The sequence below is a fragment of the Azolla caroliniana genome, unplaced genomic scaffold (assembly GCF_043228905.1).
Source record: "Azolla caroliniana isolate FFs.n. ecotype wild unplaced genomic scaffold, voAzoCaro1.0.p SCAF_1, whole genome shotgun sequence".
NCBI lineage: Eukaryota > Viridiplantae > Streptophyta > Polypodiopsida > Salviniales > Salviniaceae > Azolla > Azolla caroliniana.
Genome location: NW_028230436.1, coordinates 36,444,090 through 36,466,958, shown reverse-complemented (window position 1 = coordinate 36,466,958; position 22,869 = coordinate 36,444,090). Strand labels below are relative to the sequence as shown.

Sequence of the window (22,869 nt, the reverse complement as noted above, 5' to 3'; positions counted from 1 at the left end):
ACGTAGTAAAATTAGAATCTACAAAAGGAACTTGGGCACTTGTAGGGCGATCAACTTTATCACTTATGATGTAGTTTGATGGTTTGTATCATGGAATTCAGTCATAATCTCAAAAGGACACTAGCTTCATCGATATGAAGCTACAACATAATAGATTACAAAACTTATGAAAAGACGGTAAGAGACATGATATTGAAGGTTTATAGCTTTAATTGGGACGAAAGCAATGCTAATTCTAACAAGATAAGGTAAATGATTTTGAAATATGAATAATGTTAAAACATATGCATATTTAGACCTCAAAATTTGGCTCCCTTGGCATCTTTTTGTTTTGGACAAAACAAAAGTTTTTTGCTAGGAAAATAATAGACATAGGTAGCTAAACAAACAAAGTTTCCAGTTTTCAAATTGGAAATTGACATTTGGCTTTCACATGTGATTGTGTTAATAATGCACGCGATTCTTTAAATCGACACGTGGTCGAAAGTTGGTCCTCCCAAACTAACTACAACGATAGTTGCTAGCACCTGGCTGAATTACAAAAGAAATCCGAATATTTTCCTCGCTAAAAGTGAGCACGTGTCAACACAAGTCATATTGCAGAGCTGACGAAGATTTTTGCCCATATATCGTGGGTGGAGGCAACAACTACATTGAGAGGCAAGATAAAGACAAGGCATATCATAGCGCCGACAAAGATTTTTCCCATTTATCGTAGGAGGTAGTAGCTATGTAATATAACAATGCTAAGTCAAGACAAGCCTATTGTCCTTGGATATATGTATGTACATAGTAGTTCCACAAGACACGAAAAGGGGGTAGGAGTGGCAATATGAGGCCGGCGACTACAACGAGTTTGGTGTAAAGCCGAAGACTTAGTAGAGAAGCAATAATAGTAAGCAAGGGTGGGGGGACAAGGGAGGCGAACGCGACGAGGAGGAGACGCTCAGTCATAAGAACCATGGGGCGTGGTGTTGGAGACACTGTCCGTGTTTCGAGAGGTATAGGCAGGTGGGTAGATGGAGAGAGAGGGAGGGAGACAGACGGGCGGGCGGGCGGACAAAAAAGAAAACATGTCCCCATCCAGCCCCATCTCTTTCATTCTGAACTTTTTACTTTGCTTGCTTTTGGGGATTGGATTGGGTCATACACATGGAATGAATGGATGAATATGAATGATTGAGCCGACCACTCCATCTCCATCTCCACCAACACATACATCACATACATACATACATACATGATACATACATACAAACATACATACATAGATACATACATACATACATACATACATACATACATACAAGACAGAGAGATACAGAGAGTGGAACTGGTAAAACCCTAAACAAAACACAGAGACGACAAATCAATGAATCGCCTCCTAACAGCGTTGCCTTTGCCTCTGTAATCTCTGCTTCAGCCGCCGCCATGGGAGGTGCAGAGCGCGTGGCCCCACAAAGCACAAGCTGCTTCTGAATGAAAAAAAGTTCCCTTCCCCTGTCTCTGTAGACTGTCGCTATGGAATCTCTCTGCCTCCCACTTCCTTCCTTCTTTCTTCTTTATATAAATACATCCTTCCTTACCCTCACTCCTATCTCCCAACCCCCAACACTTCACATATTCCTCTCCATCTCCCTTTCTCTCTGTTCCCCTCACGATCTCTCTACAGCCTTCCTTGTCTTTCTCCATACCCAATATACTTGGCAATGGCATCAGCATCATTCTCCTCCGCCTCTGTTCTCAGACCCCCTTCTTCTTCTTCGTAAGTGATCGACATCTCTGATCCGTCTCTGTTTTTTTTCCTTGATAGCTCGCTAACCAAAATTAATGAATGTGCTTGAATTTCTCCGATCTTAATCAGAGATTTTTCTTTTTCCCCAGCCTTGAATGAAGTCTAGTATGTATTCATATCGGCTTTTTGATCATTTCTCTTGCTTCACAGGCCATCATCACCTCAACAACGCCCATCAATTCAGTCACTGCAGTGTAATTTAGCATGCTCGCGTTTCAATGGAAAAAGACTAGTTCTGACGACCTTTGGTCATCGACGTTTGAGCTCCCGGGCGCACCCACCTACAATCGCGACAAGTGTCACATTGCCATCAGTCAATAACGACAGTACTAAGAAAACCAACCCCATGAGCAGGCCCAGAAATGGCAGCACTAATCCGAGAGAGGAGGGTAGCAGGGCGAGAGATGACAGCATGAGTCCGAGAGATGATGGTAGGTGGCCCATCTGTTCTTCCATTTCATAACAAAACATGTTATGCAATTCGTAGTAGCATCCATTTATTGGAGAGATTTTTTACTTTGTGCTTTAGGGATCCATGGAGAAGATTTTTGGCCCATCTCTTGTCTACTGTATTCATATCATCAAACATGCTACACATTACGTAGCTCTTATTTATCAAATATTTCTTGCATTCTCTTTTTGGGGAGGAGTCAGGACTCAAGAAGACCCCATGCATGGTCTTCAAAAAAATCCTCTCTCATGCATACACACACATGCATGCATGCTTGTATACATGTTACTTATGACAGAACTGCCATTTATCAAAATACAACTCATTCATGGCACCTTACTAAATGCATCTCATTAATCAAAGTGTATCTAAATATGCTCTATTCCGTTTATGTGCTGCAGATAAAGAACCCCAAGAATTGACGGTGTATGAGTTCAACGAGCAAGATCGAAACAGCCCCCTGCTTCTGCCATTTAATAAGCCTGGTTTTGATATGCAGAGGTTGAGGCCGGTGGCCGGACTTGGCATGATAGTCGCTTTTACAAATAAGGTAATAACAAAATAACAAACAAAACGTACCCCTTGCGAGAATTGTTCGGGTATTGGCCGAAGTTGCTTTTCAAAAACTGCTCGAAAAATACCCCCATGTTATTAGTAGGTTGGTTAATGTTTTGGAATGGTAATGCAGCTCTTTGATGGGTCCTTAAAGAAGAGATTGGGTATTACAGCTGGAGTTTGCATGGTCATGCGATACAACCAGCAAAAGGGTGGATGCTTATATGAAGCTACATATAGTTTCTACTTTGGAGACTTGGGGCATATCTCAGTTCAGGTAGGCATTGCTATAATGATATCAACATACTGCACTATGTTTGAATGTAGTGCAAAATATTTAGTCGCTTTGAATACAAACCCCTATGTACTACAAAATATTTACTATTACAGAGTGATGGTAGTATTTCTGGTCATTTTGTACTAGATTGGGGTTTTGGATAAATTTTGAAAACCTAGTGATACTCAGCTGAAATCCCAAACAACTGTTTATATGTGGTTTATTGATTTATATTTGGATTTTTTATGAAACAGGGGCCATATGCTGAATATGAAGACACTACTCTTGCCGTGACAGGCGGGTCAGGCATTTTCACGGGGGTTTATGGTACTGTCAGACTGAAGAATGTCAAATTTCCGACATCCTTGTTCTATAGATTCAAGCTTTATGGCATACCCAAATTACCATCAGAATTGATATGGGACACTGTACCTCCTACCGAGAATGTGAAACCAGCCCCCAATGCTTCTTCCCCAGGAGTTGCATTACACAACTTCACTGACTGACAGTGGTCTGGTGGTCTACACCTTAACATCCAAACATACTAAAGACCATTTATGTCCAACTTTATCCTCTTTTTTGGATTACTGTTGACTAAAAAGGATAGGAGTCTAGCACATTTGCAGGATAACCACTGTAATACACTCTGTATGATGGTTGTGATATTCCTCCTGACAAAACAGGATACGCCCTGTCCTTCCATCCACTTGTAACCTTCTTGTTTGTAAAGATTTTGACCATGTCGTTGCCACACCATGTTTTCAGTTTTCTCCCAGATAATAGTGTTTATAGTGTCAACTGAAATTCGGGTCTTAAATAATCTGTTTTAACAAGAGATAGCAATTAATGAGGTGTGTGTGTGTGTGTGTGTGTGTGAGAGAGAGAGAGAATGATGAAGCAATATTGCTCTTACACATGGTGTATACTGTTGAGCAGAGGGATGTAGTGGGTTGTTTCGAGAAGATAATGTTGATGATAACCTAAACAACAGGGAATTAAAAAAGACCCATTACACTAGGGGATGAAAATGTTGCTTTGGTTTTCTTAACTGATGGTGGGACTCCACAAGGTGTGCCATACAATGTGCCCATCCCCAATGCTTGTGTTGGAGAAAACACATGTAAATCTTTAAGCCTGACATGAAAATGGACTTCCTTTTCCTTCTTTAGGATTTTACCTTTAGATACCCATATATAATCTACATTCTTAATTGCCGACTCAGCTTGGCATCTTAACCTAGAGATACAACTTGACTTCCTGCTTGTCTACTTTAAAATTTGGTCAAAAATAAGGTATGCGGGACCATCACTCTTCTTAACCATAACGACGTTTTGACATTGTTTCCCAGCAAGGAAAATGTCAGGGAAACAATGTCAATTTAGAGATCTGGTTTGTCCCAAAGAGGTGTTGACTTCGTTAAAAAATGAGTAGATTACTAAATAACAGTATGGCATGAAGCCCCTCCCTCCCTCTTACTCATTATCATCATCAGGAAAACACGTGAGTAGGAATTTAAAGTCTTCTATTCTAATTTGCTTTTATGGCTGCTTTTGTATCCTTCAAACTTTTGTTTCAATGGGTTAACATGGTTTAGTCTTTGAAAGAAATCAATATGAATGATAGAATGCATACAACCATAGATTGACATATTCGCATTCGTGGGGTTTCCCATTCGAATGCAAACGAATACGGATACGAATACGAATGGGTAGTCAAGTATTCGGTTAACCCCCCCCCCCAAAAAAAATAAAAACTTAAAAAAAAATAATATTCCTAAGATAAAAATAAAAAGAACTTAACAATAAATAGGGATAATAAAAGAGGAACTTTGGGGACTTGACACTACTAAAATTTTATAATAAATGTATAGTAGTTTTATTTTTAATAAATAAATAAAATAAAATAAAGGCCGATTAATTTCTCACTTTTTATTTCCTCAAAATTTATGGATATTTTTATCTTGACATTAAAAATGGTACTTCAAACTACATAATTATATCTTCAAAGTTCATACTAATAGTAATCATATTTGTATAATAAATATAAAAATATTCGTTTTTAAAAAATTAATTAATTAAAATAAGTTTCATAAACTCTCTTGACACTATAATCTATTAATGAATAATTGTTTTTTTTGGTGAAATACATTTATTTAAATAAATAAATAATTTTTTATATTTATTTTACAAAACGAATGTTTTTTTAATATTCTTGGGGCCATTTTGTATTCTCAAATATTGAGAATATTGCACATGGAGAATATCACGAATATCACGCATGTGTCAATCTATGCATACAACTTTAAATGTGCATATCAGTGAGCAGACCCATGTATGTCCTTGGTTGTATATTTCTAATAGCAAATACAAGATATAGCTGTTGCACAATCACATTCCTCAGCTTCACTACCGTAACATATGTACATGAACCAAATTTTGTTGCACACTTTTTTTAAACAAATGACATCCAGTAAAACATAAAAACAATGTAAAGCTGCAACAAAGACAAATAGTCAGTAGAGATATGGATCTGACAATGTAAGTAATATATCTATGAATGTGTTAATTATGTTGGAATGCGTACACTTATGACTAGAAAAGCCCATGTCATCCATATGCTTTTATTATTCCAACTTTTTAGTTTACGAAAGCAGTGGTTATGGTTCTATGATTCTTAACTCTTGAGTATAATGCATTGGTTTTCATATACATTGTATAATGCATACACTTACAATTAAAAATACCCACATCATCCATATAAATGTTTATTTCCATCATCAATTCACAAACTAATATTAAAATCAGTATACCAGATGACACTTCTTGTGTAGCAAAATAAATCCCCAAGGCGCAACAAAAACCAGTAATTTTCTGGCATTTGCAAGGGGTTTCTACCTTGACTTATCCACTAAATACATAAAAAAAATAGGGGTCATGATGAAACTTAAAATTTATACTATGTAGTTGATGCCATTTGCACCTTGATATTAATTTGTGTTGATCCACTTTGAAATAGACGCTAACTAAACTTGTGTACAATGCCTACTAGTAATTCAATACATATGGCTATTATTGTTAGCAGTCGAATGTACACATTATATTTAAAACACATATATACCTGATTTATTGAAGAGATTATGTGAACCACCATTACAAGCTTTTTTCAAATTTGAATATGTAAATGTAACCATAATATTTCTCACAACAGGTTTGGGAATGTGCCATTTTCTAAAGCATTTAGATTCTTTGGAGACAAGGATTTAAAAATATACATTACGTCTGTGAAAGATGAAAATCAAGTATATACTAATATAGGTCGAGTCTCACAAAGGCTTAATACGTCATACACGATCACAATAAACAATAAACTACACGGCACCCAGTTGAAGCTTCAATTCTCCACATTAAAAGTGGTACTGGTCATGAATTGTGGATTTACACAAGCGATGATGATTCAACGAATTGGCATCGCCCTGTTCCCACACATATCACATTTCGGAACACTACCACTTGCTTGGCTAAAGCAACAGTTTATTCTATCTTGTAATATGTCCTCAAAAGCAAAACAAAATTGAGCCAAATGAAGCTAGCATTAGGTTACCACTTTGGTTATATTTAGATGGAGACAGTCCAATCTATATTCGAACGGGGGTAGTGCATCTATAGGTATGCCATGTGACTCGAACCATTGCTGCATTTAAGCATACCAACAATGAATGTCTCCATTTTTAGCCGGTTGTCTTGACGACATAAGTGCTAACCTTGGGTACCTTTGTTTAGGGAGCTCCCAAAGGTGTTGGATAAATGTCACTGATCGGAACAATGCCTCAGTGATTATAGGTGTTGCTCCCATCTCTGCCAGGATTATATCGTGGGGTACTGATGCTTTGCTCCTTATCATGCGGGCGGGCAATCATTGACACTAAAGGTCTCTAAATCTTTCCCATGATTTGCCTTGTTAAGATTGGGTCCCCATGTTTCTACTCCATAGGCAAGAACCAGAGTTTGAGAAGCGCCACATCTGCATCACAATTCATAGTGAAATCGGGGTCGTCTCTACTACCTCTTTAGGGAGGGGTTTGAATCATTTTCATGGATGGAGTTCTATTATTGGAGATGTTCAGGGCTGTTTTTTTCTAGAGATTTTTTTTAATGTAGAAGGTTTTTCTCTAGAAACAAAAGGATACACAGATTATCATATTAGAAGATGGAGCCTGCGTCTGAAGTTACTGTGTATCATTGCCCAAGATCAAGCGTGATTTATGTCAAGCTGCATCATCTTATGATAGTGTTCATGGACTGATCCACTCATGCTCTACATCAGTGTGTCTGCAGCATATCCTGTGTCCTCCACTTTACTTCTACCCATTATTCTCTGATCACAGCCTAGTCACATAGGCAAACCGCATACTTTAGGTTCAATTTACTTTTGCTTTCTTTTACCAGACTTCGATAAGATTCACATGGATGTAACGTTTGATCTCGTGGCCTTTTGAAGACTTCCATATGACCTTTCATTTTCCTCTCCAAGTACATGAACTGAAGCATTTTCTTAGGCCTCACTGATATTTCAACCTTTGATTCTCTTATTCATGTCATTTATTAATTTGAATTTTTTCTCCAGGGAATGCCTATGTACCACAACAGCAGGCCTCTTGGATAAATGGTATGGTATAGTATCCTTATAATGACTGTATCTAATAATTTATTTTATGGAACTCCTGTTATGCAAAATCATTAGAAATGATCGTTGTAAATGATAGGGAACGTTCTAGATAAATTTGCTTAATTAGATGGACTTCTATTAAATGATAGAAGCTCTTTACAGTATTAATGTAAACTGTAATTTGTGTCAGAACATTTAGGATATAGTATATCATTCTTATAGTCGCTATATTTAATAATTATTTTTCGGGAATTCCTATTATGTAAAATCATTAGAAACGATTGTTGTAAAATATGTGGAGTGTACTAGATAATTTTGCTTCATTAGATAGACTAAATGTTCGACTCTTTGATGATTTTATTTTCATGTTGTTTAACTTTCCTCTTGCTCCGTGTTTGAGTTCATCTCTGAGTTCGCTTATCTCTGTTTCAATCATTGATAGAATCTCTGTACAGTATTAATGTACACTGTATCTTGCGTTAGAACATTTGCAATATAGTATAGTATTCTTTTATATGCTATATCTAATCTTTCTTTTATGGAATTTCTATTATGCAAAATAAGTGGAACAATCTTTGTAAGAGATAGGGAGTATACTGGATAATTTGCTTAATTAAATAGACGGAAAATGTTTTAATACTTTTACTTACCTCTTGCTTCATGCTTGAGTCCTTCATCTCTGAGTTATCATTGTTCCAATAAGGAACAGTATTAGTGTCACTGTTTTGCGTTACTATACATTATTATTGATATATACACCTTCACCTGCTCGTGGAAACTGATGATATTTTGATGCTTTCTTGCCGGTTTATCAGCAAGGAGTGAACCTAGTTCATTCACATTAAAGCATATCCCAAAGGTTTCCGCAATCCTGTGATGAATACTTATGCGTTGTTTGGATTAAAAAATGATCCAGTGAACAATTTCCCAAAATTGGCTGGCATTAAAGGATTCCATTAAGCTAAAAGTGGACTCTTTAACCATGAAAGGTTTTAGAACATGGATTTTGAACACCTTATGAGGAAAGGATGGGATGAAGAGGTAGCCGTTAGCTAATTTTATTAGTATCTAGCCAGATGTGACCCATCGGATCAAAAAAGTACAAAGCAAACATTACCCCCTTTAATGAGCATCTAATGTTGATGTTCTTGCAGCTCTCCGTTAGAATAGCTAGTGTGTCTCAGCGAGGCATCTGATGCTTGAGTTAACTTTTGCCATATTTTCACACTTATCAGTGAGGCCTGACTTGATTATGGGTTTATTCTTTGCTTCTTTATTATAAACGAATGTGTATTTTGTAAAGAAAGAAAGAAAGAGTCAATATATTCATGTCTCTGAGAACCTGAACGAAATATAATTTATATTGCTTATTAGGCTACATATTTTGGGCATTGAATCTAATCTATATATTTGATACCATTTACATTTAAACCCCTCTGATTCGACCTTGATTAGGGTCTCTAACAGACTAAAGGTGTGCTTAATCTACCTTAAATGATCGAAGTATATAAGAAAAGAACACTTCCATCTTTCTTGATCTCAAATATATTTCAGTAGAGCACACTTACATTCCTTGGTTTCAAGATTATGTGAGTAGAGCCTAACTAGTATTAGATACTCAATTGCATTTCTGTAAGATACTCAAAGTGCTAGAATAAGATTGCTGTATTATTAAGGTGGCTCACCTAGGGCAAGGGCGAAGCTTATCCAGCACTTGGTAGAAGAACTGTCATGATCTAGATCTTAGACTCCGACCCTTCATTGATACCCTGAACTGCATCGCCTGTATTAGTAGTGCACATATGCTTTACAGACCAGTACATTCTACACCTTGTAACGGCACTGTGTTCATGTGTTCCTACCAGAGGCTACAATGTCCCACTTCGAAACATTTCTCCCATCCTTGAAAGCGTCTTGGAGTCTACATAGGTAATAGCTAAGCGGAAAAGCAAGACATCTTTCCCCCTTTGAGGGAGTTGCCCAAGTAGTGTGGTCTGCTTGTGGTATCATATCATGTCAAATTCGTTGAAGAAAAATGATGATCTTTGAACAACCTTCCACATCTTTACAACAAATTATTGGTTTGGGTCTTCTATATTACAAGACATAGGCCTTTTATTAAGGTTATAAAAGTCAGTAGAGAGCACATTATCAATTAGCAGAACTATTTTTGAATGAATAATGAGTGACATTTTACTCTTCAATGATGTCTCCATTACAAAAGCTGCTGGCTTGTCAGCTATTTGCAGGTGGTGCTTCTCCATTAGAGGATTGTTTAGCAAATAAGACCAACTCTTGTTTTCCAGCATTTGGATTTTACAAAGCCAGAAAATAAATGGAAAAATATTTACCAATCCCCACTGGTGTGTGAGCTCAATCACTAGTCTCAGAACTATAATTCATCTGAAGTCTCTGGTTTAATCACGTGCTTAAAAAGATGATGCAATCCCCACCTTTCATTATCATTGTAAAACTTGCCGGAAATCTAACTGGACTCCAGAATATATTGAATTTCTTTATCTACTTTAGAAATGTTTGAATCAGCTGAAAGAGCTGCAAAATTAGCTATGGTTCCAACATCTAAATCCACAGCAATATTCTTCATCAGCCCATCCATGATCTGCAAAATAAAAAAAGAGTAGTTTGTGTAACTGATATAAACATTATATCCTCTAGTATTGGAAGCAATTAAAACGAAATATAAAACAAATTGTAAATAGCCCATTAATATTGTAAGAAAGAATGAACAAAAACCATTTGTCATTTATCTTCAAGAAAGCAATAGTTCCTGACATTAAAAAATACCAAGGAGAAACTTACAAGAGACCTTAAGAGTAACAAGAGCCCTGTATCTGCATGTTGGATCTTGCTCATCAGGCCCAGCCATGTATGGAAAAATATTATCCTAACATTAGCTTTGTTCTAGCAAAATAAACACAACTGCGAAAATTTAAGAAAGCCTTACCTCCAAGGCAGCTGAGAGAACTTGAGCCTATGAGTAAGACAAACCTCACTTCGGTTGGATGAAATCCATTGTTTAAGAGCAGAATGCCTGAAACAGTTAACAGCAATGCGTATTTACATCAATTTATTTGCATCAATAGCAGGCAATGCAGCTGCTTTCTTTAGAGACTCCATGATAATGTCTGCAGAATTGTGAAACTTTAAAGAACTCCAACAATTCACATATAAAAAACTCACTCTAGCCACTCTCAAACGTTTTCAATATATCTAGACAGTACTCACCTTTCCCAGAATGTGCATATTGTGCAGATAACGTTGTGCCTTAAGGATGCAAAAGAGTGATTCTTAAAATATCAAGATCTGTTCATCGAAACTCTAGTAGTAAGTCATTGTCATGATTGATTTAGCTTTCTGATTCAGATAGTTATATTTTGAAGTACTATAAAATACTTTATTTATTAAACAAAAGAAATGATCATAACAGTGAAGTCAGGAAGGGAACCTGGGAACAACATAGATGCTGGCCATGAAAGAAGCATCTTCCACACTGGTGTAATATCCTCATCTCTCAAACTGCTGGTATGGTAATGAGACTCATCCTGCAGAATTGAAATAGTTGTATGCAGTTGTAAAAGCTCTAATTCACTGAGGACGCACTCTTTCTTTCCCTGTCAATATGTGATTCGCATCACCAAAATCATTCAGCTCTTGCATTCCAATTAAATAGAAGGTGATGAAGCATGGTACTACCTCATCAGTTGCTAAGGAAGAGTTAAACATATGCAACTTCTTTAGGATTCCATCATATTGAGCTGTGTCAAATAAAAGCATTCCTTTCTGCAACATGACACATTCAGATTCCAAATTATCAATAGCAATAAAATAGAAGATACATCATTTGCCCAACTAGTGTGGTCTGCTTGTGGTATCATATCATGTCAAATTCGTTGAAGAAAAATAATTTGTTGTAAAGATGAGCAATTTTTGAACTTGACTATAGCCTTATCTACAGCACCAAGTAACTTTGGATTCGAAGTCCAATCGCCCCTTACTCAACCCATACATATTAGTTATGCATTTCATGCCCACTTCATGACTGTCAACCATCTCTAAAACCATTTCAGCAAATGGATTAATATCATGATCATGGAACTTTTATTTTTATTTCAATATGGATAACATGAATTCACCCATATTTCTAATCATGAATTTCCTCAAAGGCTGAATTTTCGGCCTCTAGTAGATGCTAATCTCTCTCTGAAATTTTGGCCTCAAGCAGAATCCTGAAATTCGAACTCTTTCTGACAAAGAATGTATTAGTATGCTGGAGGTTCGATCTCTTTTTAAGGGCCTTTTAAAACTGCCCCGACATGAAAGCATCTATCCTATACATCATAAGAATGATAATTCAAGCATTGTAACTCAAGTAATATGATGCATCTTCAATGAATGATCCTCTTCATATAACCAAGGCCTTCTCTTGATGAAAGGTTGGTCCTAAGTGAAGTGATCAAATCTGTAAGAGTTCCTTGAAATTCTCTAAGAAACTTGAGGACATGACTGATAATAGCTTAGCCTCATGAAGTGCTTGCCAAATTGGACATGCAGACATAAAACATGTTGTCCTGATAGACTATTTCAGTTTATTATATTTATTTTCTTCATCCTCTCTACCTTTATCATATCATCAAAGATCTACCAAGAGGAAAATGAGACAATGTATCCAGATCTTACATTCAACAAAATCTTTATGAGGCATTGACACGTCTTCTCAATTCTTGAACTCGGACCACATCCTCCCACATTCCCATCTGCGCATACAAGGCTGACATAAGTTCATAACTTGAGGCATATTTGTTATCGATCAAAAGTAGTTGATTAAAACAATGCCTTCCTAATTTTAGTTCACCATAAGTATTACAATGACTCAATAAAGAAGTCCATGCTCGAAGATTTGCTTCAAATGGCATCATTCCAAGCAGGGACTTGGCCTCTTTCAAACAACCTTTCCTAGCCAATAAGTCCACAATGCAGTTATAGTGCTCTACCTTGCAAGATGTGGCAAGACATTCTCTCATGGACATAAAATACATACAACCCATTTCCGAAAATCCCATATGGGTACATGAAGATAGAACACAGAGGAAAGTTATCTCATCTGGTTGAAACCCATCTATTTGCATATCCCTGAAGCATTCAAATACTATCATATGATGTCTGTAACTGGCATATGATGCAATAATTGTATTCCAAGACACTAGATCCCTCTTTGATAAGGCATGGAAATGTCTAGAGGCATCATCTAAACTCCCACATTTAGCGTACATGTCAATCAATGCATTGCAAACAAATAGATTACAGCACATTTCAGTGTCTAGAAGGCAAGCATGAATCACTTTTCCCTGATCCAGAGAACTTAGTAAGGAGCATATTTTTAAGGCATTCACAAATGTGACCTTATCGGAATTTGAACCCTGTTCCTGCATTTGTTGAAAGAGTATAAAAGCTTGCTGACCATAGCCATGTTGTACACATCCTGTTAGCAAAGAGTTCCACGTGACAAGATCAGGACAAATACCCGCTTTACGCATGTTGTTAAAAACCTCAATGGCTTCCTGAATATGACCATGCATTGCATAGCCTCCAATTAAAACGTTCCATGTCACACAGTCCATTTTTTCTACTCTTTTGGAAACATGAATTGCATGCTTGAAATCCTCACATTTTACATACAAATTCACAAGGGAATTCGCGATAAAGGCATCAGATTCAAACCCACACTCTATGATAAAAACATGAATCATCTTGCCTTGATCATGTGCTTTTTCCATCCAATTACATGCATTGAGAAGGCTTGCATAGGTAACGCCATCAGGCATCCAATTACCTTCTTGTTGCATTTGCGTAAACACTTGCAAAGCCTTGTGGCTGAGCTTATCTCGACAATATCCAGCAATCAATGCATTCAGAGTAGCCAAATTGGGCTGAAATTGATCAGACTTGTTCATTTTGTCAAAGCATTGAACCATCTTTTCCATATGTCCATGATAGGCGTAGCCTGAAAGCAATGCATTCCAACAAACAACATCATATCTTGATAACCCATCAAAGACTTTTTCACCATCATCAAGGCTACCACATTTCACGTACATACTAACAAGTGCACTTCCTACATACACATGAGATTCAAGCCCTGCATCTATGATATCGACATGAATGTACCTACCTAGAATTAGGTTTCCTTTACATGCGCATGCTTTGATGGCAGCAACTAAAACATATTCATCAGGCTTTATACTTGAAGAAGAGATCAAGCGTTGATAATAATCTAGCACCTGTTGTGAGGCTCTATTCCTGGCGTGGGTTAATAAATGTTCTTTCAGATTTAAGGAGAATTCTCGTTTGAAGCGAGTAGCTGGAAGAGCTACCATATTACTGTCATCTGCAGAGGCTGCTCTGGAATCTGTCCAAGAGATAGGGATAGGGACGTAGGTTTTACTGCAGTTGGCATTCCTCACCTTGTTTGTGGAGACTGGATTAAGCATGGTGTACTCGTTATCGATGTTGGTTTAAATTACATCCATGTAAACAAAGGCACTTTACACATTATCTATTTTTCTGCTATGCATTTCTTTGAAAATATCTCACTTTCAACTGAATCCGTGTTCCCACATTCCAAGAAAGGCTATAAACTGGTGGGAGATGTTTGCTTCAAAGAGGTCTCTAATATAGCCTCTGCCGTAACACTGTCCCATGGGGTATCAGTCCTATGTCTATAGTTATGTTGTTATCCAATACCCTTGAATATGCTAAGAACAAATTTGGCCTTATCAAGTAAATAGGTAGATAGTAATTCATTGAAGAATCTAACAGAAATAAACAAATGCCTTGTCATATATAAATCTAGCATTGAGCTTGGAAGTTAGCCTGCCACCATAATTGTAAATTAATGATTACATGAACTTGAAATTAAATTCAATATATGAGTGGCGTTATCTTTTTTCATCATTGGTTCGATTGGCAACAACTTTATTGAATATGACATTAACTTCATCAATTTGATCAAATCGTACCAACATGCAGTTATGCATTAAAAGCTGTTGAAAAGACCGAAATCTTTATTGGCACTGGTTAGATACAATTGTTAAGCTTAAGAGCAAAAAAGAAACTACTCATTTTCTGTAAGTTCTTATGAGTGTGATGCTTGCGATATGGGGGGTCAATGTAAAAGAATGCACTGCTAAAACAATTTACAACAATTAAGATTTACCAAAGCATGCTCTTTGTCGAGAGTCCATGGAGGCATAGATATGGAACCCAGATACCCAGATATAGGTTACCTAAGCATCTAGAGTATCATGGTGTATAGAGGGCAGGTCAAGTAGAATGAGGATGAGCCATTCCATTGCATCAGCTCGTCCAGATCTCCTACAATGGCAGTGAGGTTGAATTCAATCACTTGAGATCTACCTGAGAACACAAGTTTGTATCTGTCAAACATGGTGTGCAGTTGGGACCTTGAGTATATATGTGTGCTATATATACTTTGGAGTCAGCAGCTCTAAAAGATCACCTCAAAATTAGCCAAGGCACGTGCAATATTGAGCTCACAAACATTAAGAAAATTAAAATGCTTAGTAAGCATTTCAGCATGTTTTCAACCAAAACCACATCATGTATTTGGGTGCTGGACAAAAGCTCAAAAACACCATATGAGCATATAACTTTCTGTGTGTTAAGCATTTGAGGTTTGAGCTCTTCACATTTTCATGTGCTAGATATATACATGTATGTGTATTGTTCCAATTTTATCAAAAATATGTGTGCATGTCTGTATATAAAAGGTCATGCACAAGTTCTCTACTACGTCTTTCAGTCCTTGTCAGACAAGCTCCTTCCAGTTCTTAATGTGTTCTAGTATTTGCGTCTCCAGGAACCATCACAAACATTTATCAGGAACCCAAGACTGATGCATCTGTAGATGAGCTCAAACTTCGAATCCATTATAAGCAGGCATTACATTGGGATCTTTCTCTTGCAATATGTTGAATATAAACAGCGGTGCACCTGCCCTGCTCAGGAAACCACGTAATTAAGCATTTATGTGTACAAACTGCCCAAATAATCTCATCTTGAATGTGTTTAATTGCTGTAGAGGGGAGTTTCAACCACACCATATTAAGACACTAGATGTTGGACATACACTTCATTGTCTACTCATTATATTTCTACGTTGTAAGTAGATCTAAAAAGAAACATTAAATATGACAGACGATTATTGTACATACCATTTCATTCAAATCATGTAAAGTTTCCCTCTCATATGTACCGATGAGGGCAAATGGACAATTTTTTGAGTTTTGAGCATGTCTTAATGTCAGCAATGGTTGGCATCTCAAATAGACAACAGAAGAATATTTCCATTTGCATCAAGCCGCACAATATTCCTTTGTTTATCCTGAGAAACAGCTGTTGATCTCATGGATTTAACATTTTCTGCAGCTGTATGCATTCCAGCAGCTGTATAAATACTAGCCATGAGGAAATAAGCTGCAGCACAGTCATTATCTAACTCTATAATCTTAATAAAAGCTAACCTCCCAAGCTTTACATTTTCCCATTTTCTACAAGCACCCAACAGTACAAGCCAAAGTGGAGACTGATAACAAGATGGCATCACTTTAATCACTGACACTGCCTTGTCAAGATCTCCTGCATATCCATAAACCATAACCATGCAAGCATGATGTTCTACATTTGGAGTAACACCATATTTCTTTACCATATCCCTGTGTAGCATTTGAATCTCATCCAACAGACCTGCATGACAACATGCACTCAAAACACATAAGAGTGTGACTTCATCCGGAGAAAGACCTTCGCTTTGCATCCTTTTAAAACATGTCAACGATTCTAAGCCCTTCCCCTTTCGAGCATATCCTGCTATCAATACTGACCAACAGACCACATCTCATATACTAAGATCCTCTAACACTTCTTGTGCTTTTTCAAGCATGCCGCATTTGGCATACATATCCACCAAAGTAGTTCCAAGAACAATGTCTTTTTCTAGAAAACCCCTACTCACAATCTCTCCATGAATTTCTTTGCCTTTGTCTATGGCTCCTGTGTTGCCACATGCCTTCAGGAGGCACGTAAACATGACTATATCTGGAGAGATCCCCTCTCTCTCTATTTTTTGATAGCATTTGAGTGCTTCATGACCTTGCCCTTGTTCAACATATACTGAGATCAAGGCATTCCAAGCAACGATATTTTGGCAAGGAAGCTCTTCCAGCAGCTTCCATGCCTCTCCAAACATATTACATTTGGCATACATATCCACCAAAGCATTTCCAAGTGCAGCATCTTTATTCAGAAATCCCTTATGCATAATATCTAAATGTATTTGTTTGCCCTTATCAATGGCACCTACGATACCACAAGCCTTTAAGATGGAAGGAAAGGTGACCGTGTCTGGAGATAGCCCCTCCCTTTGCATTTGATCAAAGCAGGTCAATGCTTCCTGACCTTCCCCTAAGTGAGCATATGCCACAATTAATGTGTTCCAAGAAACTACATCTCGAACCAGAAGCTCTTGAAGCACCCTCAGTGCTTTCGCAAGTAAACCGCATTTCACATACATATCCACCAAAGCATTACCAAGCACAATATCCTTCTCCAATATGCCTCTATCCAAAACCTCTTCATGGATTTCTCCACCCTTCTCTGAAGCTCCTATTTGCCCACATGCCTTCAAGACACAAATAAATGTTACTGAATCTGGAGTGAGTCCCTCACTTTGCATCTGCTCAAAACAATTCAATGCTTTGTGACCTTGACCTTGTTCGACATACCCTATAATTAGTGAAGACCAAGAGAATACGTTTCTCTCAGGAAGTTCGTCGAGTACGAGTTGTGCTTTTCTGAGCAAACCACATTTGGCATACATATCTACCAGGGCAGTGCCAAGCACAACATCCTTTTTTAACAAGCCTCTACCCACAATCTCGTTGTGGATTATTTGTCCTTCTTCAACAGCAACTATGCTACCACAAACTTTCAAGATAGAGGTAAAAGTGAATGCATCGGGTGAAATGCCCTCTAGTTGCATCTTTCCAAAACAATCCAATGCTTCTTGACCATGCCCTTGTTGTGCATATCCAGAAATAAGGGCATTCCAAGAGACAGAATTTCGAGTTGGTAAGTCTTCGAGTACTTGTTTTGCTTTTGAAAGGCACCACATTTTGCATACATATTGATCAAAGCACTAACTAGGTATGGGTTATTTTCGAGTATAACTTGTTTCGAAATTTCGGCATGTAATTTAATGCCTTGTTGAAGGTCTTTTTTCTTTGCACAAACCTTGAATAAGGCAATGAATGCACGATAATTGTGATGAAAGCTCTCCTTGTCCATCTTTTGCTCATGTTTTTTTTCCTATACGGAAGCCTCCTTCTCCTTATTTAACCCCAAAAAAGAAAACTTGCTTCTAGGATTTTAAAACGAAAAAGGACTGTGAGATAATCGGATTCTTACCTTAGTATCGAGATCGTTTCACCATAGCCAAGAATGAGAAAAAGTACCCTTACCTTTTGCACCTGGCTTTCAGTTTCTAAAATGTACCAAAAGACCCTTCAAAATTAACTAGGCCTAATCAGACATTAATTTGGTTCTAATTACATTTTGTTTTCTAATGGAAGTTTACCAACTCATCACTAATTAGTCTGCTGCATAATTATTTAGATTATTGATCATGAATTATTTAATCAACTTATGAATTGCTACTTAATCAAGAAATTATTCCGCTTGTTTTGGTAATGTTTGAAAACACCAGCATATATATGTATATGGGAGTAAATTGGCAAAGGTAATGGTATAACAATGATTTTACCTACATTTAATCACATAAGGGAAATCACAGGTAATAACCCCATGTTTTGCGTAATATCAAGGCTACCCCTTATGATTTTGGAATTGTTGAATTATACCTTTGGTATCATCTATCATCAAACTACCACCTTTGTGACTAGTAAAAAAGTCTAGCTCTTTCACACTAGATGAAAAATCAAAGAAATAAATGTGTAGATTTGTTAGCTAATATAAAACGACTTGACTTTGACATTTGTGGGGTTGAACATTTGCCACCTTGCCCTTTTTGATAGAAATAAAATTTGTGTGGACGTTTGATCAGCAATACTCTTGTCAGCCCTCTACTAAAATTGTCTTTCCTTGTCTAACTAATTGCAACGACATATGCACTCCCTTCTACCATAAGATGATCGTGGCATAGAGATTATGATCAATTCCCTAGGAGAACATATCATATTATTCCAAGAACTTTAACGAGTAGAGCAAAAGCACCCTTTGGTATCATCTATCATCAAACTACCACCTTTGTGACTAGTAAAAAAGTCTAGCTCTTTCACACTAGATGAAAAATCAAAGAAATAAATGTGTAGATTTGTTAGCTAATATAAAACGACTTGACTTTGACATTTGTGGGGTTGAACATTTGCCACCTTGCCCTTTTTGATAGAAATAAAATTTGAGTGGACGTTTGATCAGCAATACTCTTGTCAGCCCTCTACTAAAATTGTCTTTCCTTGTCTAACTAATTGCAACGACATATGCACTCCCTTCTACCATAAGATGATCGTGGCATAGAGATTATGATCAATTCCCTAGGAGAACATATCATATTATTCCAAGAACTTTAACGAGTAGAGCAAAAGCACACTTACTTGTATGCTCCATTCATTCTTTACCTTTCAGTTGATTACACAAAGTTGAAAGAACATAAGCACATCCACAATCTATAAACATGCACATGGACAAAGAATTTCCTTGCAGATATTTCACACAAGAATCAAATGCGTGAGGGAGAGAAGAAAAACGAAAAGAACTATAATTACTACTTGAGGAATTAATCAAAAGCGTGAGGGATTTTCCATTGAGATTCGCCAAGTTAGAAAAAGCTGAAAGCTTAAGTCCATAAAAGCCTAAGGCAGGAAAAAAAGAAAACTTCACCCGTCGATGCATATAGTGTAATAACACCAAACATTAGAAGATGTACTACACGAGTCATCAAGTTGAGGTTGATAGAAATCTGATTTTTTGTGAAGATAGGAAGATTCATCTATCCGAAACTCAACAACTCTCTGATTCAACTTTGAAAAAGGGGGAATGACAAAGTTAATGGAGGACGCAGAATCCAAGAGGATCAAGCAATTTACTAATCGGCAATGTATGGGTTGAAGGTAGGTGGTTCTCATATTGGTAATGGCTTCTAGAATAAGATGATTAATACTTTCAACTAGACAACTTAAAGAAATTTGACAATGAAATTCAAACTAGCACTACGTGAAAGGACCAAGTAAACACATTCACAATGTTCATAGAAGTTGTTAGTTGTTCAATGAATCTGTCTAGACTCTTGGAATCTATCTACCCACTCAATGATTAGCATTCCATATCCGGCTACATCTAAGTGTTCAAGGCTCATTGGGTCCTCAGTCAAATAATTTGTCTAAGAATTCCAGTCTCAGCTACATGTCACCTTTCTTATAGTTGAATAATAGAATCTGTACGACTTCGACTCTGAATTGTATTTGACGAACTGAATTTCCAAACACGTGTGGCAAAAGGTTTTATAGTTAAATAAGCTTCTAGCAGAGTCATACGCACCACAGCTTTCCTGAAATTTCAATTTAAGTATGTAGACAGCAGTACATACTTCCTGCACGTAGAAACAGTTATGCAGTTCTGTTCTTTTGAATATAAATAAGGACATTTCCATTCCGGCTTGATTCCAATGTTTGGGTACTCCATTCCTGTTGTGGGATATACAGTGCACTTAACTACCCCCAAATTCCTTCAGTTGATACAGACTCCTCAAATTGATTTGAAAGAAACTCTCCTCCTTGATCAGTTCAAAAAGACTTTGCCTTCAAGAATTGTTACTTCTACACCATCCTATGCCACTTTCTAGACTTTCCATGTTCTTCGGCCATTTTCTTGAAAAAGCACGCTCACATCATCCAACTATAATTGTCTACAATCTGGAATTCCATTCTATCTGTTTATTCATCATCTTCCCACGAAAGTAATGACTGTCTTCATCACCTCAAGTATTGCTAACTGATCTCAAAGGCATTTTATCCTTGTGATTTAACTTTTCCGCCTTCTTACCATCCCTCATCTACTCAAAGGACTACTAATGCTAGAGAAATTGGACCTCAGTTTTTTTATTGGTCTCAAAGTCATTGCAAAGAATTTTCTAGACATCCACCATCTTCATTATATATTGAACTAATGGCAAAACGAAATCAATTGCTCCTTCAATGATTGTGTGCAGATCAACAGCATTATGCCTTACCCATGCATGAAAATGCACGGTGATGGTGTTATCATCAACGTCAGGCCATTTAGATTTATCATTTCCATGAGCTCAACATCTAGCACTGGCACACTGTCCAAAAGTTCATTGGAATCTAACATGGTGGTATCATGAACTTCCATGTTGTTTCAACTTGTCTAGCTTTCCATCCGAATAGAAATATATAATGAAGAGCATTTAAGTGTGACAATGGCAAGGATTTACTATAAAGTAAAGTATCCCTCATGTGCTCCTTGCTGCAGGATACACATACAACTCAGTGGATGTAGTTAAAGGCTTAACCATAAGGTTCTTTCTTGTACAAGAATCAGTTAACCTAAATGATTGCCTCACATAGAATTGAATGTATCTCATCTTATTGTTCATGTGTGTGGGGTTGTTGGCATTCATAAACTCAATACTCAATAACTTACCACAATGTCTAATGCTAAGGAAAAAATATTCAAGAAATATATTACGACTATTTTCTAGTGTGTGTATATATTGACCTTTATACATACCCTATCCCAATGTATACCAGGAGAAAGGAAATAGGGGGAGATGATGACTCTTGTGGCCCCTTTGCCAATACACTTATCGAATGCCTCCTTAATATTTGGTTGTGCAAAGTCCTACAAAAAAACATAACATTAATCACAAATGAAGAACCCAAGAAACCTAAATCCAAAAACGAGAAACAGCAATGAGTTTACAGGAGATAGCTCTTCCAAAAAGCAAGAAATTTTGAAGTTACTTTTTCTTTAAAAAGAGAAAATTTTGTGAAGTTGCCGCTTCCAAATACAATCAGCCTACTTTTCAGGGCTGCATGTGGAATGAGAAACACAGATTGTTAAGTGTTAATTTATTCATTTGAAGGCCGGCCACAGACTAGTAAGCAAAAGAAACTTGATCCAAAAACAAAGAGCAGCAATAAGCTTACTTAGAAAAATGGTGCTCAACCCTACAGAAACAAGAATAATAGCTGCTAAAGAATCCCCAAAAATGAATAGGCTAAGAAATAATTGACCCAAAAACAGTGAATCAAAATGCATTTATTGAGAAAAAAATTCAAAAAAAACCATAAATACAAGAATTACGACTAAGAAAATAACGCAATTAAGTATCAACCAAAAACACTAAGAAATTAATGAACTTCGGCCAAAAAAGTCAAGACATTTGACTGATGAACTATTAAGCAAAACACCTCTGCCCAAAAAGACTGAGGAATTAGAGCAATGAATTACTAAGAGAAAACATACACCCGAAAAGTTAATAAATTAGAATGATGAATTATGAGGCATTTGATCTTAACCGAAGAAGACAAGAAAGGATGAAATGTGATGAGAGAGAGAGAGAGAGAAGAATTTTTCACCATGTGAGCTGGTTTCACATTCAAATGACCAGTTTTCTCCTTAAACATATCAACAAATTCATCTACAAGGTCATCACATAGAGAGTATACATATATCTAAATCAACAACAAAGAAAAAGAAAAGGAGACTGGAGAAGAGGAAGAGGAAGAGGAAGAAATGAGAAAAGAATGACACTTACTTAGCAGAGAGTTGGATTCGGCTCTTCTAGACCCATGATCAACAATGAGTATACCATCAGATTCACTGTAATCTCTGGACGTGTCAGATTACCTTGTAATCATCGTGTTCTTCTTCTTCTGTCTGATACCGTATTTGTGCGTGCGCGAGCGCGAGTGTGGGTGATTTAAGGTTGTTAACACTAATGCATATGATAGAGATAAATGAAGAAAATGCTTTGTTTGTTATCAGTGA

The 22,869-nt window shown here is 37.0% G+C and overlaps 6 protein-coding genes across 6 annotated transcripts; 1 reads left to right on the top strand and 5 right to left on the bottom strand.

The window, feature by feature from the left end:
• Positions 1–1,593: 1,593 nt before the first annotated feature.
• LOC147870258 (allene oxide cyclase, chloroplastic-like) lies at positions 1,594–3,845 on the top strand. The gene is made up of 5 exons (XM_087338373.1): positions 1,594–1,765; positions 1,946–2,226; positions 2,648–2,796; positions 2,935–3,078; positions 3,333–3,845. The coding sequence occupies exons 1-5, from the start codon at positions 1,710–1,712 to the stop codon at positions 3,582–3,584; spliced, it is 882 nt and encodes a 293-aa protein (XP_087194499.1). The 5' UTR covers positions 1,594–1,709; the 3' UTR covers positions 3,585–3,845.
• Positions 3,846–10,740: 6,895 nt separating this feature from the next.
• On the bottom strand, positions 10,741–11,601 carry LOC147870257 (uncharacterized). Its single transcript, XM_087339676.1, has 4 exons — positions 11,458–11,601; positions 11,210–11,375; positions 10,990–11,067; positions 10,741–10,889 (listed from the first exon to the last, which is right to left on the bottom strand). The coding sequence occupies exons 1-3, from the start codon at positions 11,551–11,553 to the stop codon at positions 11,030–11,032; spliced, it is 300 nt and encodes a 99-aa protein (XP_087195802.1). The 5' UTR covers positions 11,554–11,601; the 3' UTR covers positions 10,741–10,889; positions 10,990–11,029.
• A 641-nt stretch (positions 11,602–12,242) lies between these two features.
• Positions 12,243–14,322, bottom strand: LOC147870256 (pentatricopeptide repeat-containing protein At5g16860-like). Its single transcript, XM_087338358.1, has one exon. The coding sequence runs from the start codon at positions 14,250–14,252 to the stop codon at positions 12,456–12,458; it is 1,797 nt and encodes a 598-aa protein (XP_087194484.1). The 5' UTR covers positions 14,253–14,322; the 3' UTR covers positions 12,243–12,455.
• Positions 14,323–15,825: 1,503 nt separating this feature from the next.
• LOC147870254 (pentatricopeptide repeat-containing protein At5g27110-like) lies at positions 15,826–18,381 on the bottom strand. The gene is made up of 2 exons (XM_087338363.1): positions 16,436–18,381; positions 15,826–16,257 (listed from the first exon to the last, which is right to left on the bottom strand). The coding sequence occupies exon 1, from the start codon at positions 17,951–17,953 to the stop codon at positions 16,679–16,681; it is 1,275 nt and encodes a 424-aa protein (XP_087194489.1). The 5' UTR covers positions 17,954–18,381; the 3' UTR covers positions 15,826–16,257; positions 16,436–16,678.
• LOC147870255 (pentatricopeptide repeat-containing protein At4g33990-like) lies at positions 16,103–16,597 on the bottom strand. Its single transcript, XM_087330890.1, has one exon. It carries the CDS (start codon positions 16,595–16,597, stop codon positions 16,103–16,105), a length of 495 nt encoding a protein of 164 aa, XP_087187016.1.
• Positions 18,382–21,436: 3,055 nt separating the features above from the next.
• LOC147870253 (sirohydrochlorin ferrochelatase, chloroplastic-like) lies at positions 21,437–22,724 on the bottom strand (the record flags this gene model as incomplete). Its single annotated transcript, XM_087338365.1, has 3 exons — positions 21,437–21,717; positions 22,458–22,519; positions 22,637–22,724. Coding segments are annotated over 3 exons (294 nt in total), but the record flags the coding sequence as incomplete, so codon positions are not given.
• Positions 22,725–22,869: the final 145 nt, after the last annotated feature.